The 16,790-nt window shown below is 39.0% G+C and overlaps 1 protein-coding gene across 1 annotated transcript in view; it reads right to left on the reverse strand.

The window, feature by feature from the left end:
• Positions 1–16,790, reverse strand: part of LOC140209393 (uncharacterized) — a 77,753-nt gene that overhangs the window by 25,702 nt on the left and 35,261 nt on the right. Inside the window, exon 12 of the mRNA XM_072277645.1 lies at positions 7,143–7,267. Within this exon, the coding sequence (XP_072133746.1) occupies positions 7,143–7,267 (125 nt within the window). The remainder of the gene's footprint in view (positions 1–7,142; positions 7,268–16,790) is intronic.

Genomic DNA, 16,790 nt, shown 5'->3' on the forward strand with positions numbered 1-16,790 from the left:
AGGCTCTCAAAATGAAATATTTTAAGCAAATGATCCAAACCACTTTCATATCTCTACTCTGGTTCAGGAACCGTCAAATTTCCCATGTCTTTTTCTCCATGACTCTGAGCTCAGGAAGAAACCTTTATTGAACCACAGCACAACAGATTTAATGTAATTTCACATAATGATGTAATAGACTGGGATGATCAGTCCCAAACTGTTCGAGTGTCCAGGAGATGTGGTAATAACACAAGCACAACAAAGTAACCTACGCCTAATTTATTATCACAAAATAGAAACCACAAATAAACCACACAAAATACTATGTAGCAATTCACAAAGAATTCCACAACAATTTCTACAAGCTACAAAATTTCAGGGTTTGGAAATCCTTGGACACCATGTGATGGTTACAGTTGTCGGGGGAGCTCTGAATTCTGTCTCACTTGTAAAACCATTCCTGGGTCCCAGGCACTAATCATGCTGCCGGTCTGGGCGAACTCCAACGAAGTCAAGAGAGACAGCCCGATATATTCACAAGCTTCACAAGGCAGAGAGAACCAGAAAGAGAATAACCCTGTTCTTACATTAACTCGACATGGTTTCTTTTAAACACATCCTTTGTCTATTAACACAGTATTCAGCATTTCCTCGTAAATCAATTAGACACTTTAATGGTCACTCCCCATTATATCGTAAAACACAGTATTCCTTGGATTTACAAAAGGGCATTAATGTCTACACACTTAAACAATAAGCTTAACTGACACTAAGAACGAATCCCTCAACCTGGTAGCCAACAAGCAACAGACACTAACAAACATCCTCATGTTAATGGTACCTGAGATTAAGGTAGAATCCAGCTACAATAAATAACATTCTACAGACATTAACAGAACTACAGTGTTTACCCTGTGTAAACACTCTGTAAACATTACCCACTGACAGACATATAGACCCCACATACTAAGAGTTCAGAAAGAGATAATTGTCATTTTGACCTTCCAGACATTCATTTAAAATTTCACTAAAATTAATGTAACATATTTGGGAAGTTTCTCTAATAAATTAGTGCAGGTCATGAGGATGGGAGAGTACAGCAAGGATACAGAAGACATTTCATGGTCTTCTGAAGAATAGAGACTTCTTCTTATTTATAGGTACCTCATGGAAAGAAGTTCTAAGGGATGTGAGTGAAGGGTATGAATTCCTTCTATGAATATCCACACACTTGGAAGCCATGCTTGACAGTCAAATGTTCCCTCCATGTGAAATGCTGATTCCCCATTTTTTCCAGTCAGTGCTTCTTCCTGCTCTACGACAGAACTCCAGAGTTTCATCATTTTTTCCATCAATTTCCACTTCTCCTTCACTTTCATGTTGCACAGTACTTTGCTTCCAACAGCTTCTTGACTTCCATTTCACTATTTCAGGTGATAGTGCACAGTAACCTCACAAACTCCCATGTTACTTTGATTTAGAAACACCCACGATGAACATAAGAATTTAAGGAGTAGTAGTAGAAGTGGCAATTTCCTAACGATCATTCTGCCAGTCTTTAAGAGCATGGATGACACTTTACTCCAGCACTACGTCCTCCATTAACCCAATATTCTGTGATGTCTTTAATATCTAAGGATCTATCATTGAACATGTAGGGCAACTGAACCACTATAGCCTTCAGGTATGCCACACTCTGGTTGAAGAAATTTGTTTTCAACCTTGTCCTGAGTGCCCCATGACTTACTTTAAGAAAATGACTTCTAATTTAAGACACCTCAGCCATTGAAAACATTAAGCATGTCTCCATCTCATTAATCTGTTTAAAAACTATTCTTTCAAAAGAAAAACTCACCATCATGGGAACCAATCTGGCGATTCTTCTCTGCACTTCGACAATTATTTGATCCTCCCTAAGGTTTAGTGATCAAAGTGGTGCACAGTATTCCAGAAGTCATCTTTGAAGGGTCATATATCCTGTAATTGTAACAAAGGAGCTCCACCCTTTTACTTAAATCCTTTTGCAGCCCTTAGCCTTCCTATTTGCTTCTGAACCTGCATATTAATTTGCAATGATTCAGGGATGAGGACACCCAGATCCTCTGAACAGTAACTCTTCTTAATTGATACTGGGTAAAAGATTGTGTATTTTTTAAACAGGGAAACATCATACATTTCTTCATTACATTCCAGTTGCAATGCCCTTGCTTATAAATGTGGTCTGCCCAAAACCCCAAAGCATTTTTGCATCCTCCTCAATGCCTGTACTTCCACATAACTTAGTATCATCAGTATAGCAAATTTAGATCTTGATCCCTCATGAAAATATTCCAATGTGCAAATGATGTTGGACTAAATAACAAACAGACCTCAGATAGTCAAGATGGACAAAACTCCTTCCCCATCATCCTGAACGTAGGTGCCCCCAGGGCTATGTGCTGAATCTCATGCTGTACACTCTGCTCGCATGTGACTGCATGGCCATACACCCGAGTACTCACATGGTCAAGTTCGCTGATGAGACAACAGTGACGGGACTCACCACCTACAATGATCAGATGGTCTACAGTAGTGGTCACCAACCTTTTTAAGCCCAAGATCCCCTACCTTGACCTCAGGGAAAGGCAAGATCTACCTACTAAATCCTTTACAGAAAAAAACAGCTCAGATTGTACTTCCAATTTGAGGCCTTTTATTTGGACGAATTGTATTTGAATTACACAAAATACTTTTGTCAAACTTTCAAATTAATTCAAACAAGAAAACACTGTAACTAGCATATCAAACAGGCCATAGCTGTCTTCCTTTAAGAATATTACAATACTTCACACCTTTAATTCTAAGTTTCATTATTTAATTTTATTTCAACACGAAAAATAAATAAATAAAAATTGACTGTTGCACTCAGTGTGATGACTGGGGCCGAATACTTTCTGCTTGTTCCCTGAAATTTGGCTCATAACTACAGACAGCCAGTCTGAGACAGTCTGTGAGGTGTAGGGTTGCCAACTGTCCCGTATTTCCCCCGCTAATGTAGAACATTCCTATGAAACCTTTCATTCCGAAATGCTTTATGCCAAAGAAGCAATTACCATTAATTTATATGGAAAAAATTTTTGAGCGTTTCCAGACCCAAAAAAAACAAATCATACTAAATAACCCATAAAACCTAAAATAACTCTAACATATAGTAAAAGCAGGAATGATATGATAAAAACACAGCCTATATAAAGTAGAAATAATGAAAATTAAGCCAAACCCAATTCATGGGGCAAAAAAAATGGCATGTACGCACATGCGCACACAGGTGCCTGCGCAAGACTTCCTGGTCATGGGAGTCTTTCTCAGGGTAAACACAAATGTCCCAGGATTTGACTGCTACTTTTGTCCGTTATTTGGGAGTGAGAAAGTTGGCAACTCTAGTGAGTGCTGTCAGTAAGTCAGCTCCTGTACTTAGATTTAATAATTTTTATCTGTGAAAATGCAATTTCACATAGATAAGTTGACCCGAAGTAGGCACTGACTTTTAGTGGTATAAAACCAACGCGTACACCACGCATTGCTCGGCCCCATCAGTAGTAATTGCCACCAGTTTATGAATGGGGATGTCATTTTCACGGACATTTTTTTAAAACTCATTGTAAATATTCTCACCTCTCGTTCTTTCCTTTAAGTGCAAAAGAGTGAGGAAGTCCTCCTTTGTTGTAAAATCCTGGAAAGCCATTCTGACAAATACAACAAGCTGAGCTGTTTGCGTTACATCCAGGGATTCATCGAACTGCAGTGAAAAATATTCATGTCCTCTGACAGTGACTCTACCCTCCTTGTCACTGTTGCAGGGCCAAGTGGTATATTATATATTGCAGTTGTGATGCCGCTTTTGTTTTTAAAGTCCTTAAAAACAGTCTCTGCGGTAATGACCATTGCTTCCTTGAATAAATCTCCATCTGTAAAAGGCTTCTTGTGTTTAGCCAAAAGGTGACTTACACGAAATGATGCTTCAATAGCAGCCTTATTTTAAGCAGCATGTTTTGTGGAAAATGATTGCTGGGCCTTCAACCCCAATTTCAGCTCAACTTTCCAGGCACGAATTGCGCTCTTTGGGGAGTAGGTGTCTTTAAATTCCTGGTGGTTGGTGTTGTGGTTCCGCTCCAGATTCCCTCTTTTAGTCAGTGCTTGTGTTTGGTGGCACAACATACATATACACTTGTCTTTCACTGAGGTAAATAGAAATTCCTTTTCCTATTCTGGATGGAATTTGTATGTTTTTGCCTTCTTTCGTGGAGCCTCCACTGTGCCATCAGGATATCACAAGTGACTGTCGATTGTGTCGCCTCTGATCTGAGCCGACATTTACGTTCTGGGCGGCATCTAATTAAGTTAGCTTGTTTATTTCGGCTTTTTTTCTTAAAGATGTGCTGCGAGCAACCCGACTACTGCTGCACCACTGCATGCTTCGCAGCCGGAGGTTGGGGACCACTGCTGTATATTGATGTTTGCAACAGTCTGTACTCTTATCTAATCTGATTGGTCACTTTGATGCAGCACAGGCTACGCTGAAAACGTGGTGCATGGTGGGAGAACTACACACATGCGCACTGGGCAGAAAGAACAGAACTAAACGCCCGCAACCTGGAAACAATCTCCCTTTACAAACAGCTTTTTAGTGAAAATATTGCTATATTACCATTATCCTAATTAGTATTACTTACTTTTATAATGCTCACATTACAACAGTATTTGTGTACTTATTTTTGATTTTTCTTCGGGATCTACTAGGGAAGTCTCAAAGATCGACCTGTCGATCATGATCGACGGGTTGGCGAATCCTAGTCTACAGAGAGGAGGTGGAACAGCTCGAGGCCTGGTGCCAGGTAAATATCCTTTTTTCCTCAATGTCAACAAGACGAAGGAGATGGTTATCAACTTCAGGGTAACTCGACTTACTCACATGCCCCTCGCAGTGGAAACTGCAAGCAATTTCAGGCAATGCACATAAAATGCTGGAGGAACTCAGCAGTCCAGGCACCATCTATGGAAAAGAGTACAGTCAATGTTTTGGGCCAAGACCCTTCAGCAGGACTGGTGAAACATCTTGGCTTGAAACGGTGGGACTGTACTCTTTTCCATAGATGCTGCCTGGCCTGCTGAGTTCCTCCATCATTTTGTGTGATTTGCCTGGATTTCCAGCATCTGCAGATTTTCTCTTGTTAGTAGTCTCAGAGTCCGAGGAGTGCACATTGCACACAACCGTTTATGGTCCCAGAGCACATCCTTCACAGTTAGGTAAGCTCACCATCTCCCCTGCTTTCTGAGGAGGCTGAAGGGAAATGGACTATGTGCATCCATATCTACAGATCTCACATCATTCTACAGATACGCAATAGGGATCCCAACATGCTACATCACAACATGATATGAAACTGCACTGCGGCAGACAGGAAGGCTCGACAACAGTTAGTCAAAACTGCTCAATGCATCACCAGCACCAGCCTACCCACCACCCAGGACACATAGACAGAAAGGTGCCAGAAAAGGGCCCGTAACATCATAAAGGATCCCACTCGCCCTGTTCATGGGCATCCTACTCACTCCCATCACAAAGGAGGCTACGTAGTCCAAGACTTAAAAACAGGTACTTTCCCCAAGCAGTAAGGCTGATCAACACCTTCACTCACTCACCTACCCCTCCATACCTCCAACTACCACTACTCTATCATTTCCTGTCAGAGTCATCTAAAGTACAGACACTCCTGTGCTTAGTATCACTTTGTGGACTTGCAATCAAACCATCTACAGTAGATAAGCTATCTTATCTATTTATATTTATTTAGGTTTTTTTTTACTAATATTATTGTGTTCTTTTTCTTATTGTGTTTTTGTTCTGCTGCATTGGATCCAGAGTAACAATTATTTCATTCTCCTTTACACTTGTGTACAGGAAATGTCATTAAGCAATCTTGAGTCGTGAAATTACTGATGCAGAGATTCCTGAGGTATCCCACTCGTTACAGTTTATTCCTGTTCTCTGTTCCCTTTACCATACCAATCCACAATCCATTCCAGTGTCTTGCTCTCAAACTCACTTATTGGAATTTCATTTGATGGCCTCATGTGGCACATTATTAAATCTGAAAGGACAGAAACAACAACACCACACTCGGCCCTCTTTCAGCCATTCTGTTTGCTACAATCTCAAAATGAGTAAATTTGTACTTTTTATAAGCCTCAGGCTTTCCAGCCAGTCCTAGTATTCATTATCCACGAGCATTCACTGTCCTCTTTTCACCCAGTGTCATCACTTCTGTCACTTAATCCTACTTATTTCCACCCTATCACAAACCTTCCCTTTTGTCCTATCCGGAAGGCCACCCTTACCCAGCAAAGTAAAACATGTTTTATTCCTAACATTCCCTATTTGAAATGAAAAATGACCCCCCTGCAACATTAACACAAGAGATTTTGCAGATGCTGGAAATCCAGAACAACACACACAAAATGCTAGAAGAACTCAGCAGGTCAGGTAGTACCTATGGAAATGAGCAAACAGTTGACATTTCAAGCTGAGATCCTTCTTGAGGTCTTGACTTTTTTAAACTGTAGTTATGAGCAGTAAGGTGTCACATATGACATGCCACAACAAGCATCCTGGGGCAAAATTTCTGTGAGTGAGAGTTAACTTGATTTTGACTTTTGGCAGACATTAGCTGAGCTCAGTATCAACAACATTAAAAAACGTGCATCCAGCCATGTAAGTAACATTAACTTTAAGTCATCAGCTTTATGACAAATTGGCTCTTCTTTGAGTCAATTGTGATATTGTGATTCACACAAATATCAACGAACATCTAATCAGAAACCACCTGTGTTCATTGAACATATTGATGTCACTTAGCAATTTGGGTGGCCAATACACAGTACATGGTTTCACAAACTTCTCCCAACAAGCAGTTCACATTTTACTAACAATTTGCAACAACTCAGAAGAATAAATCAATTTGGTTAATATTTCATTTAAATAATGTTTTGTTTCTACAGCACTGCTTGTTTTAGAGTTGTAAAAGTGAATTGGTCCTTATTCACTGCATACCTAATGGAAACAGCAGCATTTAAGTTATTTACTTAATTTAGGCATATTCAGTTACTAGTTTCTGAACTACCTTTTTACCATCTTTAGACCAGGAACCTTGTGCTTCCTCATTCATTGTCACACAACAAAGTTCAGCTGCCTCTCCCTTCTTGGCACTTATGTCTGAAAGTCCACTTTTGAAGTAGTGAGCTCCTTCTGTATTATTGCAGAGAAAATCTAATGTGAGTGAAATGCTTGATGCAAGTCACAAATTAAAATGATCTGTGCACCTGAATAAAAAGCATCTTTTTTGAATTGTATATTGTTAATTATTTGATTTGTAGTCACATATTCTGTTAGTTATTTATTTATTGAGATACAGCACGGAATAGACCCTACCGGCCTTTCCAGCAATCCTAGCCCAATCATAGGACAATTTGCAATGACCAATTAACCCATTAGTTAAACATTCAGGACTTTCAGTAATACAGGTATCTGGTTTCTAACATAATTTTAATTGGTGTCAAAACTTTAAAACAACTTGTGATCCTATTTTTTGGAAGTTATTTAAACAGAACATAAATTTATCCATACATAATTATGGCAGGGGAGGTAATTTCAAATGCCATTTTAAACATTACCAGATATTGTAAAATTTTTTTTAACCTTTGAGCTCAAACCAATAATATTAAATAAACAGAAGACTCTGTTTCAAATAATGGAAGAACTTGTCATTTTTGAAAGATTTTGGCAATGTTGTGGAATTTCCGAAGGATTGCACAATTTTTGCTTGGTAATGTAATTTGTTCTTGACATTCCCTTATTCTTTTCTTCTGGTTTGGTAAGTTGGCTTAATCATAAGACCATAAGATATAGGAGCAGAAGTAGGCCATTTGGCCCATTGAGTCTGCTCCGCCATTCAATCATGGGCTGATCCAATTCTTCCAGTTATCCCCACTCCTGTACCTTCACCCCATGCCCTTTGATACCCTGGCTAATCAAGAACCTATCTATCTCTGCCTTAAATACACCCAATGTCTTGGCCTCCACAGCCGCTTGTGGCAACAAATTCCACAGATTTACCACCTCTGACGAAAATAATTTCTCCACATCTCAGTTTTAAATAGACATCCTTCAATCCTGAAGTCGTGCCCTCTTGTCCTAGATTTCCATACCATGGCAAATAACTTTGCCATATCTAATCTGTTCAGGCCTTTTATCATTCAGTATCTTTCTATGAGATTCCCCCTCATTGTCCTGAAATCCAGGGGATACAGCCCAAGAGCTGCCAGACGTTCTTCATACGGTAACACTTTCATTCCTGGAATCATTCTTATGAATCTTCTCTGAACCCTCTCCAATGTCAGTATATCCTTTCTAAAATAAGGAGCCCAAAACTGCACATAATACTCCAAGTGTGGTCTCACGAGTGCCTTATAGAGCCTCAACATCACATCCCTGCTCTTATATTCTATACCTCTAGAAATAAATGCCAACATTGCATTCACCTTCTTCACAACTCAGTCAACCTGGAGGTTAATCTTTAGGGTATCCTGCACAGGGACTCCCAAGTCCCTTTGCATCTCCACATTTTGAATTCCTTCCCCATCTAAATAATAGTCTGCCCATTTATTTCTTCCACCAAAGTGCATGACCATACACTTTCCAACAATGTATTTCATTCGCCACTTCTTTGCCCATTCCTCTAAACTATCCAAGTCTATCTGCAGGCTCTCTGTTTCCTCAACACTACTCACTCCACCACCTGTCTTTGTATCACCGGCAAATTTAGCCACAAATCCATTAATACCGTAGTCCAAATCATTGACATACATTGTAAAAAGCAGCTGTCCTAACACTGACTCCTGTGGAACTCCACTGGTAACTGGCAGCCAGCCAGAATAGGATCCCTTTATTCCCACTCTCTGTTTTCTGCTGATCAGACAATACTCCATCCATGCTGGTAACTCCCCTGTAATTCCATCGGTTCTTAATTTGCTAAGCAGTCTCATGTGTGATACCTTGTCAAAGGCCTTCTGAAAATGCTGAAGGTAGGTGGAAAATGGAACAATAAAGTATAAAGTATAAAATCCAAGTACACCACATCTACTGCATCTCCTTTGTCTACCCTGCTTGTAATTTCCTCAAAGAATTGCAGCAGATTTGTCAGGCAGGATTTTCCTTTCAGGAAACCATGCTGGCTTTGGCCTATCTTGTCATATGCCTCCAGGTACGCCGTAATCTCATCCCTAACAATCGATACCAACAACTCCCCAACCACTGATGTCAGGCTAACAGGTCTATACTTTCCTTTCTGCTGCCTCTCGCCCTTCTTAAACAGCAGAGTAACATTTGCAATTCTCCAAAGATTATCGTTAATATCTACACAGTCTCTTCAGCTACTTCCTTCAGAACCCGAGGGTGCATTCCATCAGGTTCAGGAAATTTATCTACCCTCAGACCATTAAGCTTTTTGAGCACCTTCTCTGTCATAATTTTCACTGCACAAACTTCACTTCCCTGACACTCTTTCTTTCTTTTTTCAATTTTTTTTTAATTGATTTCAATATAGAAGAATGCAGAGTCCAAGAGAATACATATTATAAAACAAAAGAAAAAATATAATAATACCACATACAGTATATTGAACCATATTAACAAACTCCTTACTCTATATTCATATAGATTAGATTAATTTGTATATTAGAATACTGTATCAACAATTTTATTAAAAAAAGATTTACACCCACTACCAAAGTCAAAGCTGTTTGGGGAAAAAAAAGAAAAAAAAACTTATTAGATGATAAAATATGCTATTAACCAACTTATGTACTTTAACAAGAAGGCAAATATTATGAAAATAATTTAAAAATGGCACCCACAAATTTTGAAAATCTTGGTTAGATTCAAAAATTGAACAACGAATCTTTTCTAAATTTAGGCATGCCATAACATCCCGTAACCACTGAGCATGATTAGGCAGAACAGCATCCTTCCATTCAAACAAAAGCACCCTCCTAGCCATAAGAGAGATAAAAGCCAGAATGTGCAAATCAGATGTCTTCAAAATGATATCGTTCCTTCCAACAATACCAAACAGGGCAGTCAAAGGATTAGTCTTAAAATTTACTTTAAGGAGTCCAGAAAAAGCTTGGAATACTTCCGTCCAATATTTTCCAAGACTTGGGCACGTCCAAACATATAAATAAATGAAGCTTCTCCATTGTTACACCTATCACAGTAGGGAGATATATCCATATAAAAATGGGATAACTTATCCTTGTTTATATAAGCCCTATGAACCACTTTAAGTTGTAGGAGAGAATGATGAGCACATAACAATGAAGTCTTAACCAATTTAAAAATCTCATTCCAAGTTTCTTCAGAAATTGAGGTCTGTAAATCTTGTACCCAAAAATTTTTGATTTGTCTAAAGAATCATTTCTCATTCCCAACAACATATCATAAATATTGGATATTGAACCATTATAAAATGATTTCATATTAAGAATTTCATCTAATATGTTCTTATCAGGAATATTAGGAAATGTATATAATTGAGATCGCAGAATATCTCTAATTTGACAGTGCCTGATGGAATATTCCCCGGGCTGCTCCATGAGGTGAGGGAAGAGATTGCTGAGCCTCTGGCTAGGATCTTTATGTCCTCGTTGTCCACGGGAATGGTACTGGAGAATTGGAAGGAGGCGAATGTTGTCCCCTTGTTCAAAAAAGGTAGTAGGGATAGTCCGGGTAATTATAGACCAGTGAGCCTTATGTCTGTGGTGGGAAAGCTGTTGGAAAAGATTCTTAGAGATAGGATCTATGGGTATTTAGAGAATCATGGTCTGATCAGGGACAGTCAGCATGGCTATGTGAAGGGTAAATCGTGTCTAACAAGCCTGATAGAGTTCTTTGAGGAGGTGACCAGGTATATAGATGAGGGTAGTGCAGTGGATGTGATCTATATGGATTTTAGTAAGGCATTTGACAAGGTTCCACACGGTAGGCTTATTCAGAAAGTCAGAAGGCATGGGATCCTGGGAAGTTTGGCCAGGTAGATTCAGAATTGGCTTGCCTGCAGAAGATCGTGGTGGAGGGAGTACATTCAGATTGGAGGATTGTGACTAGTGGTGTCCCAAAAGGATCTGTTCTGGGACCTCTACTCTTCGTGATTTTTATTAACGACCTGGATGTGGGGGTAGAGGGGTGGGTTGGCAAGTTTGCAGATGACACAAAGGTTGGTGGTGTTGTAGATAGTGTAGACGATTGTCAAAGATTGCAGAGGGACATTGATAGGATGCAGAAGTGGCAGATGGAGTTCAACCTGGAGAAGTGTGAGGTAGTACACTTTCTAAGGACAAACTCCAAGGCAGAGTACAAATTAAATAGCAGGATACTTGGTAGTGTGGAGGAGCAGAGGGATCTGGGGTTATATGTCCACAGATCCCTGAAAGTTGTCTCACAGTTAGATAGGGTAGTTAAGAAAGCTTATGGGGTGTTAGCTTTCATAAGTCGAGGGATAGAGTTTAAGAGTCACGATGTAATGATGCAGCTCTATAAAACTCTGGTTAGGCCACAAATGGAGTACTGTGCCAGTTCTGGTCACCTCACTATAGGAAGGGTGTGGAAGCATTGGAAAGGGTACAGAGGAAATTTACCAGGATGCTGCCTAGTTTAGGGAGTATGCAGTATGATCAGAGATTAAGGGAGCTAGGGCTTTATTCTTTGGAGAGAAGGAGGATGAGAGGAGATATGATAAAGGTGTACAAGATAATAAGAGGAATAGATAGAGTGGATAGCCAGCACCTCTTCCCCAGGGCACCACTGCTCAATACAAGAGGACATGGCTTTAAGGTAAGGGGTGGGAAGTTCAAGGGGGATATTAGAGGAAGGTTTTTTACTCAGAGAGTGGTTGGTGCGTGGAATGCACTGCCTGAGTCAGTGGTGGAGGCAGATACACTAGTGAAGTTTAAGAGACTACTAGACAGGTATATAGAGGAAGTTAAGGTGGGGGGTTATATGGGAGGCAGGGTTTGAGGGTTGGCACAGCATTGTGGGCCGAAGGGCCTGTACTGTGCTGTACTATTCTATGTTCTATGTTCTATTGTAAGTACTGAAAAAAATGGGTTTTTAGTCAACTATATTTAGTTGACATTTGTTCGAATGAAGAAAGACTTCCTCCAACAAACAGATCCCGGAAACATGTAATGCCCAATCTTTCCCATTGTTTAAAAACTACATCAGTCTTAGAAGGCTTAAAAAAATTTTTTTTTTAAATGGGACTAGAAAGGGAGAATCTCAATAAACCAACGTGTTTTCTAAATTGTATCCAAATCCTTAAAGTATATTTGACTACCACATTTTCAGTTATCTTACTTAAGGATAAAGGAAGTGAAGATCCCAAGAGAGAGATAATAGAAAATTTATTAACCAAGTTAGCTTCTAAAGAAACCCACTCGTAACAGTCCTCATGATTAATACAGTATAACCAAAACGTGAGATTCCGTATATTAGCTGCCCAGTAATAAAACCTAAAATTTGGTAAAACTAAACCTCCATTCTTTTTAACTTTCTGGAAGTGAACTTTATTCAATTGAGAACGTTTATTTTTCCATATGTAGGAGGACAAAATAGAGTCCAGGGAGTCAAAAAAGGACTTAGGAATAAAAACAGGTAAAACCTGAAACATGTATATAAATTTTGGTAAAACATTCATTTTAATAGAATTAATTCGACCAATCAATGATAACGAAAGAGGTGACCAATTTGATACTGTTCTTTTTATATAATTTAATAAAGTAAGAAAATTTTCTTTAAACAGGTATTTATAATTCTTGGTAATCGTTACACACAAATAAGTGAATTGGTTTCTTACAATTTTAAAAGGAAGGTTAATATCAGTTAATGGCAAATTATTCAAAGGAAAAAGTTCACTCTTGTGTAGGTTCAGTTTATATCCAGAAAACTGACTAATACAAGAGAGTAAAGAAAGCACAGAAGGTAATGAAGTTTCGACATTAGAAATGTAAAGCAATAAATCATCCACATAACGTGAAACTTTGTGGATAATATCCTTCCGTACAATACCAGTGATATCATTAGATTCTCGAAAAGCAATAGCTAAAGGTTCTAAAGCCAGGTGAAAAAGCAAAGGACTCAAAGGGCAACCTTGTCTGGTTCCACATTGAAGTTTAAATGGTTTAGAATTCTGAGAATTAGTAAGAACCCGGCAAAAGGGGATAAATGCTGTAATTCAATCCATTGAATAAAGTTGGACCAAAAATTAAATTTTTCTAAGATTTTAAATAAATAATGCCACTCAACCCAATCAAAAGCCTTCTCAGCATCTAAGGATATCATGCACTCTGATATCTCCTTAGAAGAAGAATAGATAACGTTTAATAATTGATGAATATTAAAATGAGAATATCAATGTTTAATAAAACCAGTCTGATTGTCAGAAATGATGGATAGTAAGATATTTTCCATCCTACAGGCCAGAACTTTAGATAGAATTTTAGCATCAACATTAAGTAAGAAAGTTGGTCTATATGAAGAACATTCAGTTGGGTTCTTATTTTTTTAAGGATAAGCGAAATAGAAGCTTCATGGAAAGATTACGACAACCTACCTGACTTAAAAGAATCTGAAAAAACTGAACATAAATGAGTTATAAGCAAAGAAGAAAAAGCCTTATAGAATTCTCCAGAAAATCCATCGGGACCTGGAGCTTTCCCTGAATGCATTGAATGTACAGCCTCGGCTATTTCTTCATTGGAAATGCATTGATCCAACTGTTTTTGGTTATCAACAGAAAGCATAGGGATATTTATTTGGTCTAAAAAATTATCTATTACAGTATTACCTTTAAGAAGATTAGAACTATAAAGTTTTGAATAAATTTCTCTAAAAGTATCATTTATTTCTAAATGATCAGTTGTCCTACCGTTAGCGTTATAAATTTCTTTAATCTGTCGTTTAGCACTAGAAGTTTTAATTTGGTTAGCCAATAATTTACCTGTTTTATCTCCATGAGTATAAAATTGACTTCTGTGCTTTAAGAGTTGAGTTTCAATAGGGTATGTTAATAAAAAATCATATTTAGTTTTAATTTCAACCCGTCTTTTATATAAAACAGGATCTGAAGTCAAAGCATATTCTTCATCTAATTGTTTCTGCTGATTGGCTAAATTAATTCTCTCTTTATTAGCTTTTTTCTTAACACTTGCAGTATAAAAATGATTTGTCCTCTAATATATGCTTTAAGAAATCCTTGTCAGATAACAAAGTTAAATTAAAATGCCAGAATCTGTTTGTCTGAGGAAAACCAGGAGGATTTATGGATAAAAGCACAGGAGCATGGTCAGAGATAGCAATCTCTTTATATTCACAAGATCGAACTAATGGAACCATTTTGTTATCAATAAAAAAATTAGTCAATCCTGGAACACTCTTGAATGTCCGGTATACTGCAGACATACTCCATTGTGAAGACTGATGCAAAATATGCATTCAGTTCCTCTCCCATCTCTGCATCTCTCATTACAATATCTCCAGCATCATTTTGTACTGGTCCTATACCTAACCTCAACTCTCTTTGACCCTTTATATACTTAAAAAAACTTTTGGTATCTTCTTTGATATTAGTTGCCAGCTTCCTTTCATAATTCATCTTTTCTTTCCTAATGACCTTCTTAGTTTCCTTCTGCAATTTTTAAAAGCTTCCCAATCCTCTCTCTTCCCGCTAACTCTGGCTTCCTTGAATGCCCTCCCTTTTGCTTTTACTTTGGCTCTGACCTCACTTGTCAGCCTTGGCAGTGTCCTTCATCCCTTTCAAAATTTCTTCTTATTTGGAATATATCCGTCTTCCACTTCGCTCATTTTTCACAGAAACTCCAGCCATTGCTGCTCTGTTGTCCTTCCTGCAAATGTCCCTTTCCATTTAACTTTGGCCAGTTCCCCTCTCATGCCATTGTAATTTCCTTTATTGCACTGAAATACCGACATATTAGATTTTATTTTTTCCCTCTCAAATTTCAATGTGAACTCAATCATATTGTGATCACTGTTCCCTAAGGGTTCCTTAACATTAATCTCTCTTATCACCTCTGGATCATTGCACAACATCCAATCCAGCACAGCCGATCCCCTAGTGGGCTCAGCAACAAGCTATTCTAAAAAGCCATCCCTTAGACATTCTACAAATTCTGTCACTTGAGGTCCAGTACTGATCTAGTTTTCCCAATCCACTTTCATGTTAAAGTGGTTATCATGATATTGCCTTTCTGACATGCCCCTTCTACCTCCTGCTGTAATTTGTTTATCCACATCTTGGATGCTGTTTGGAGGCCTGTATACAACTGCCATTAGGGTCCTTTTACCCTTGCCATTTCTTAACTCAACCCATAAAGACTCTATGCCTTCCAATCCTATGTTATCTCTTTCTAATGATTTAATATGATTTCCTATACACAGAGCCACACCACCCCCTCTACCTATTAACCTATCTTTCCGATACACCGTATGTCCTTGGATGTTCAGCTCTCAATGGCAGCCATCCTTTAGCCAAGTTTCAGAGATGGCCACAATGTCGTATCTGCCAATCTGTAGCTGAATTTCAAGATCGTCCATTTTATTCCTTATGCTGCATGCATTCGAATATACCACTTTCAGTCCAGTATTTGTTGCTTTCTGTTTTAACTGCACCATGCCTCTATTGCCCTGTAACTCATGCCATTGGCTGTGATTAGGCCTCATCTCCTCCTTGTTCTTTCTGTAATCCCTGTTGCATACTATCTTTGACTTATTTCTGTTTTCCCCTTCCTCAACCCTATCACTCCAGTTCCCATCCCCTTGCCAACTTAGTTTAAACCCTCCCTAACAGCTCCATTAAATGTGCCTGCTAGGATATTGGACCCCTTTTGGGTTCAGGTGTAACCTTTCCTTTTTGTACAGGTGATACCTCCCTGAGAAGAGGCCTCAATGATCCGGGAATCTGAATCCCTGCCCCCTACACCAGTCTCTCAGCCACACATTAATATGCCTGATCGTGCTATTCTTGCACTCGCTAGCATGTGACACAGGCAGCAATCCTGAGATTACTACCCTAGAGGTCCTGTTTTTCAGCATCCTACCTAACTCCCTGAATTCTCTCTTCAGGACCTCCTCCCTTTTTCTACCTATGTCATTGGTACCAAGACTTTTGGCTGTTCACCTTCTCTCTTCAGAATACTTTGCATCCGATCCAAGACATTCCGTACCCTGGCACCTGGGAGGCAACACATCATGCGGGTAGCTCTATCAGGTTGACAGAACCTCCTGTCTGTTCCCCTCACAATGAAATCCCCTATGACTACTGCATTACTTATCTTCCTCTTTCCCTTCTGCACCATAGAACCAGGCTCAGTGCCAAGGACCTGATCGCCGTGGCCGTCCTCTGTCAGGTCATCCCCCTCAGCCACATCCAAAATGAGATAAGATTACTGAGGGGGATGGCCACAGGGGTGCTCTCTACTATCTGAGCTCTTCCCTTTGCTTCCCTGACTGTCACCCATTTATCTAACTCCTGCATCCTCTGGGTGGCTAACTCCCTGTAGCTCCTCTCTATCACCTGAAGGGTGTATTCCGTGCTGTATCTAAAAAAAACAGTAGGAAAGAATCAGGGAATTTCAAGAACAAATAAGATCCACCGTTGTCAACATTACCATAATAAAAACAATCACTTCAGGGTATAGTT

Source organism: Mobula birostris, chromosome 14 (assembly GCF_030028105.1).
Source record: "Mobula birostris isolate sMobBir1 chromosome 14, sMobBir1.hap1, whole genome shotgun sequence".
Lineage (NCBI taxonomy): Eukaryota > Metazoa > Chordata > Chondrichthyes > Myliobatiformes > Myliobatidae > Mobula > Mobula birostris.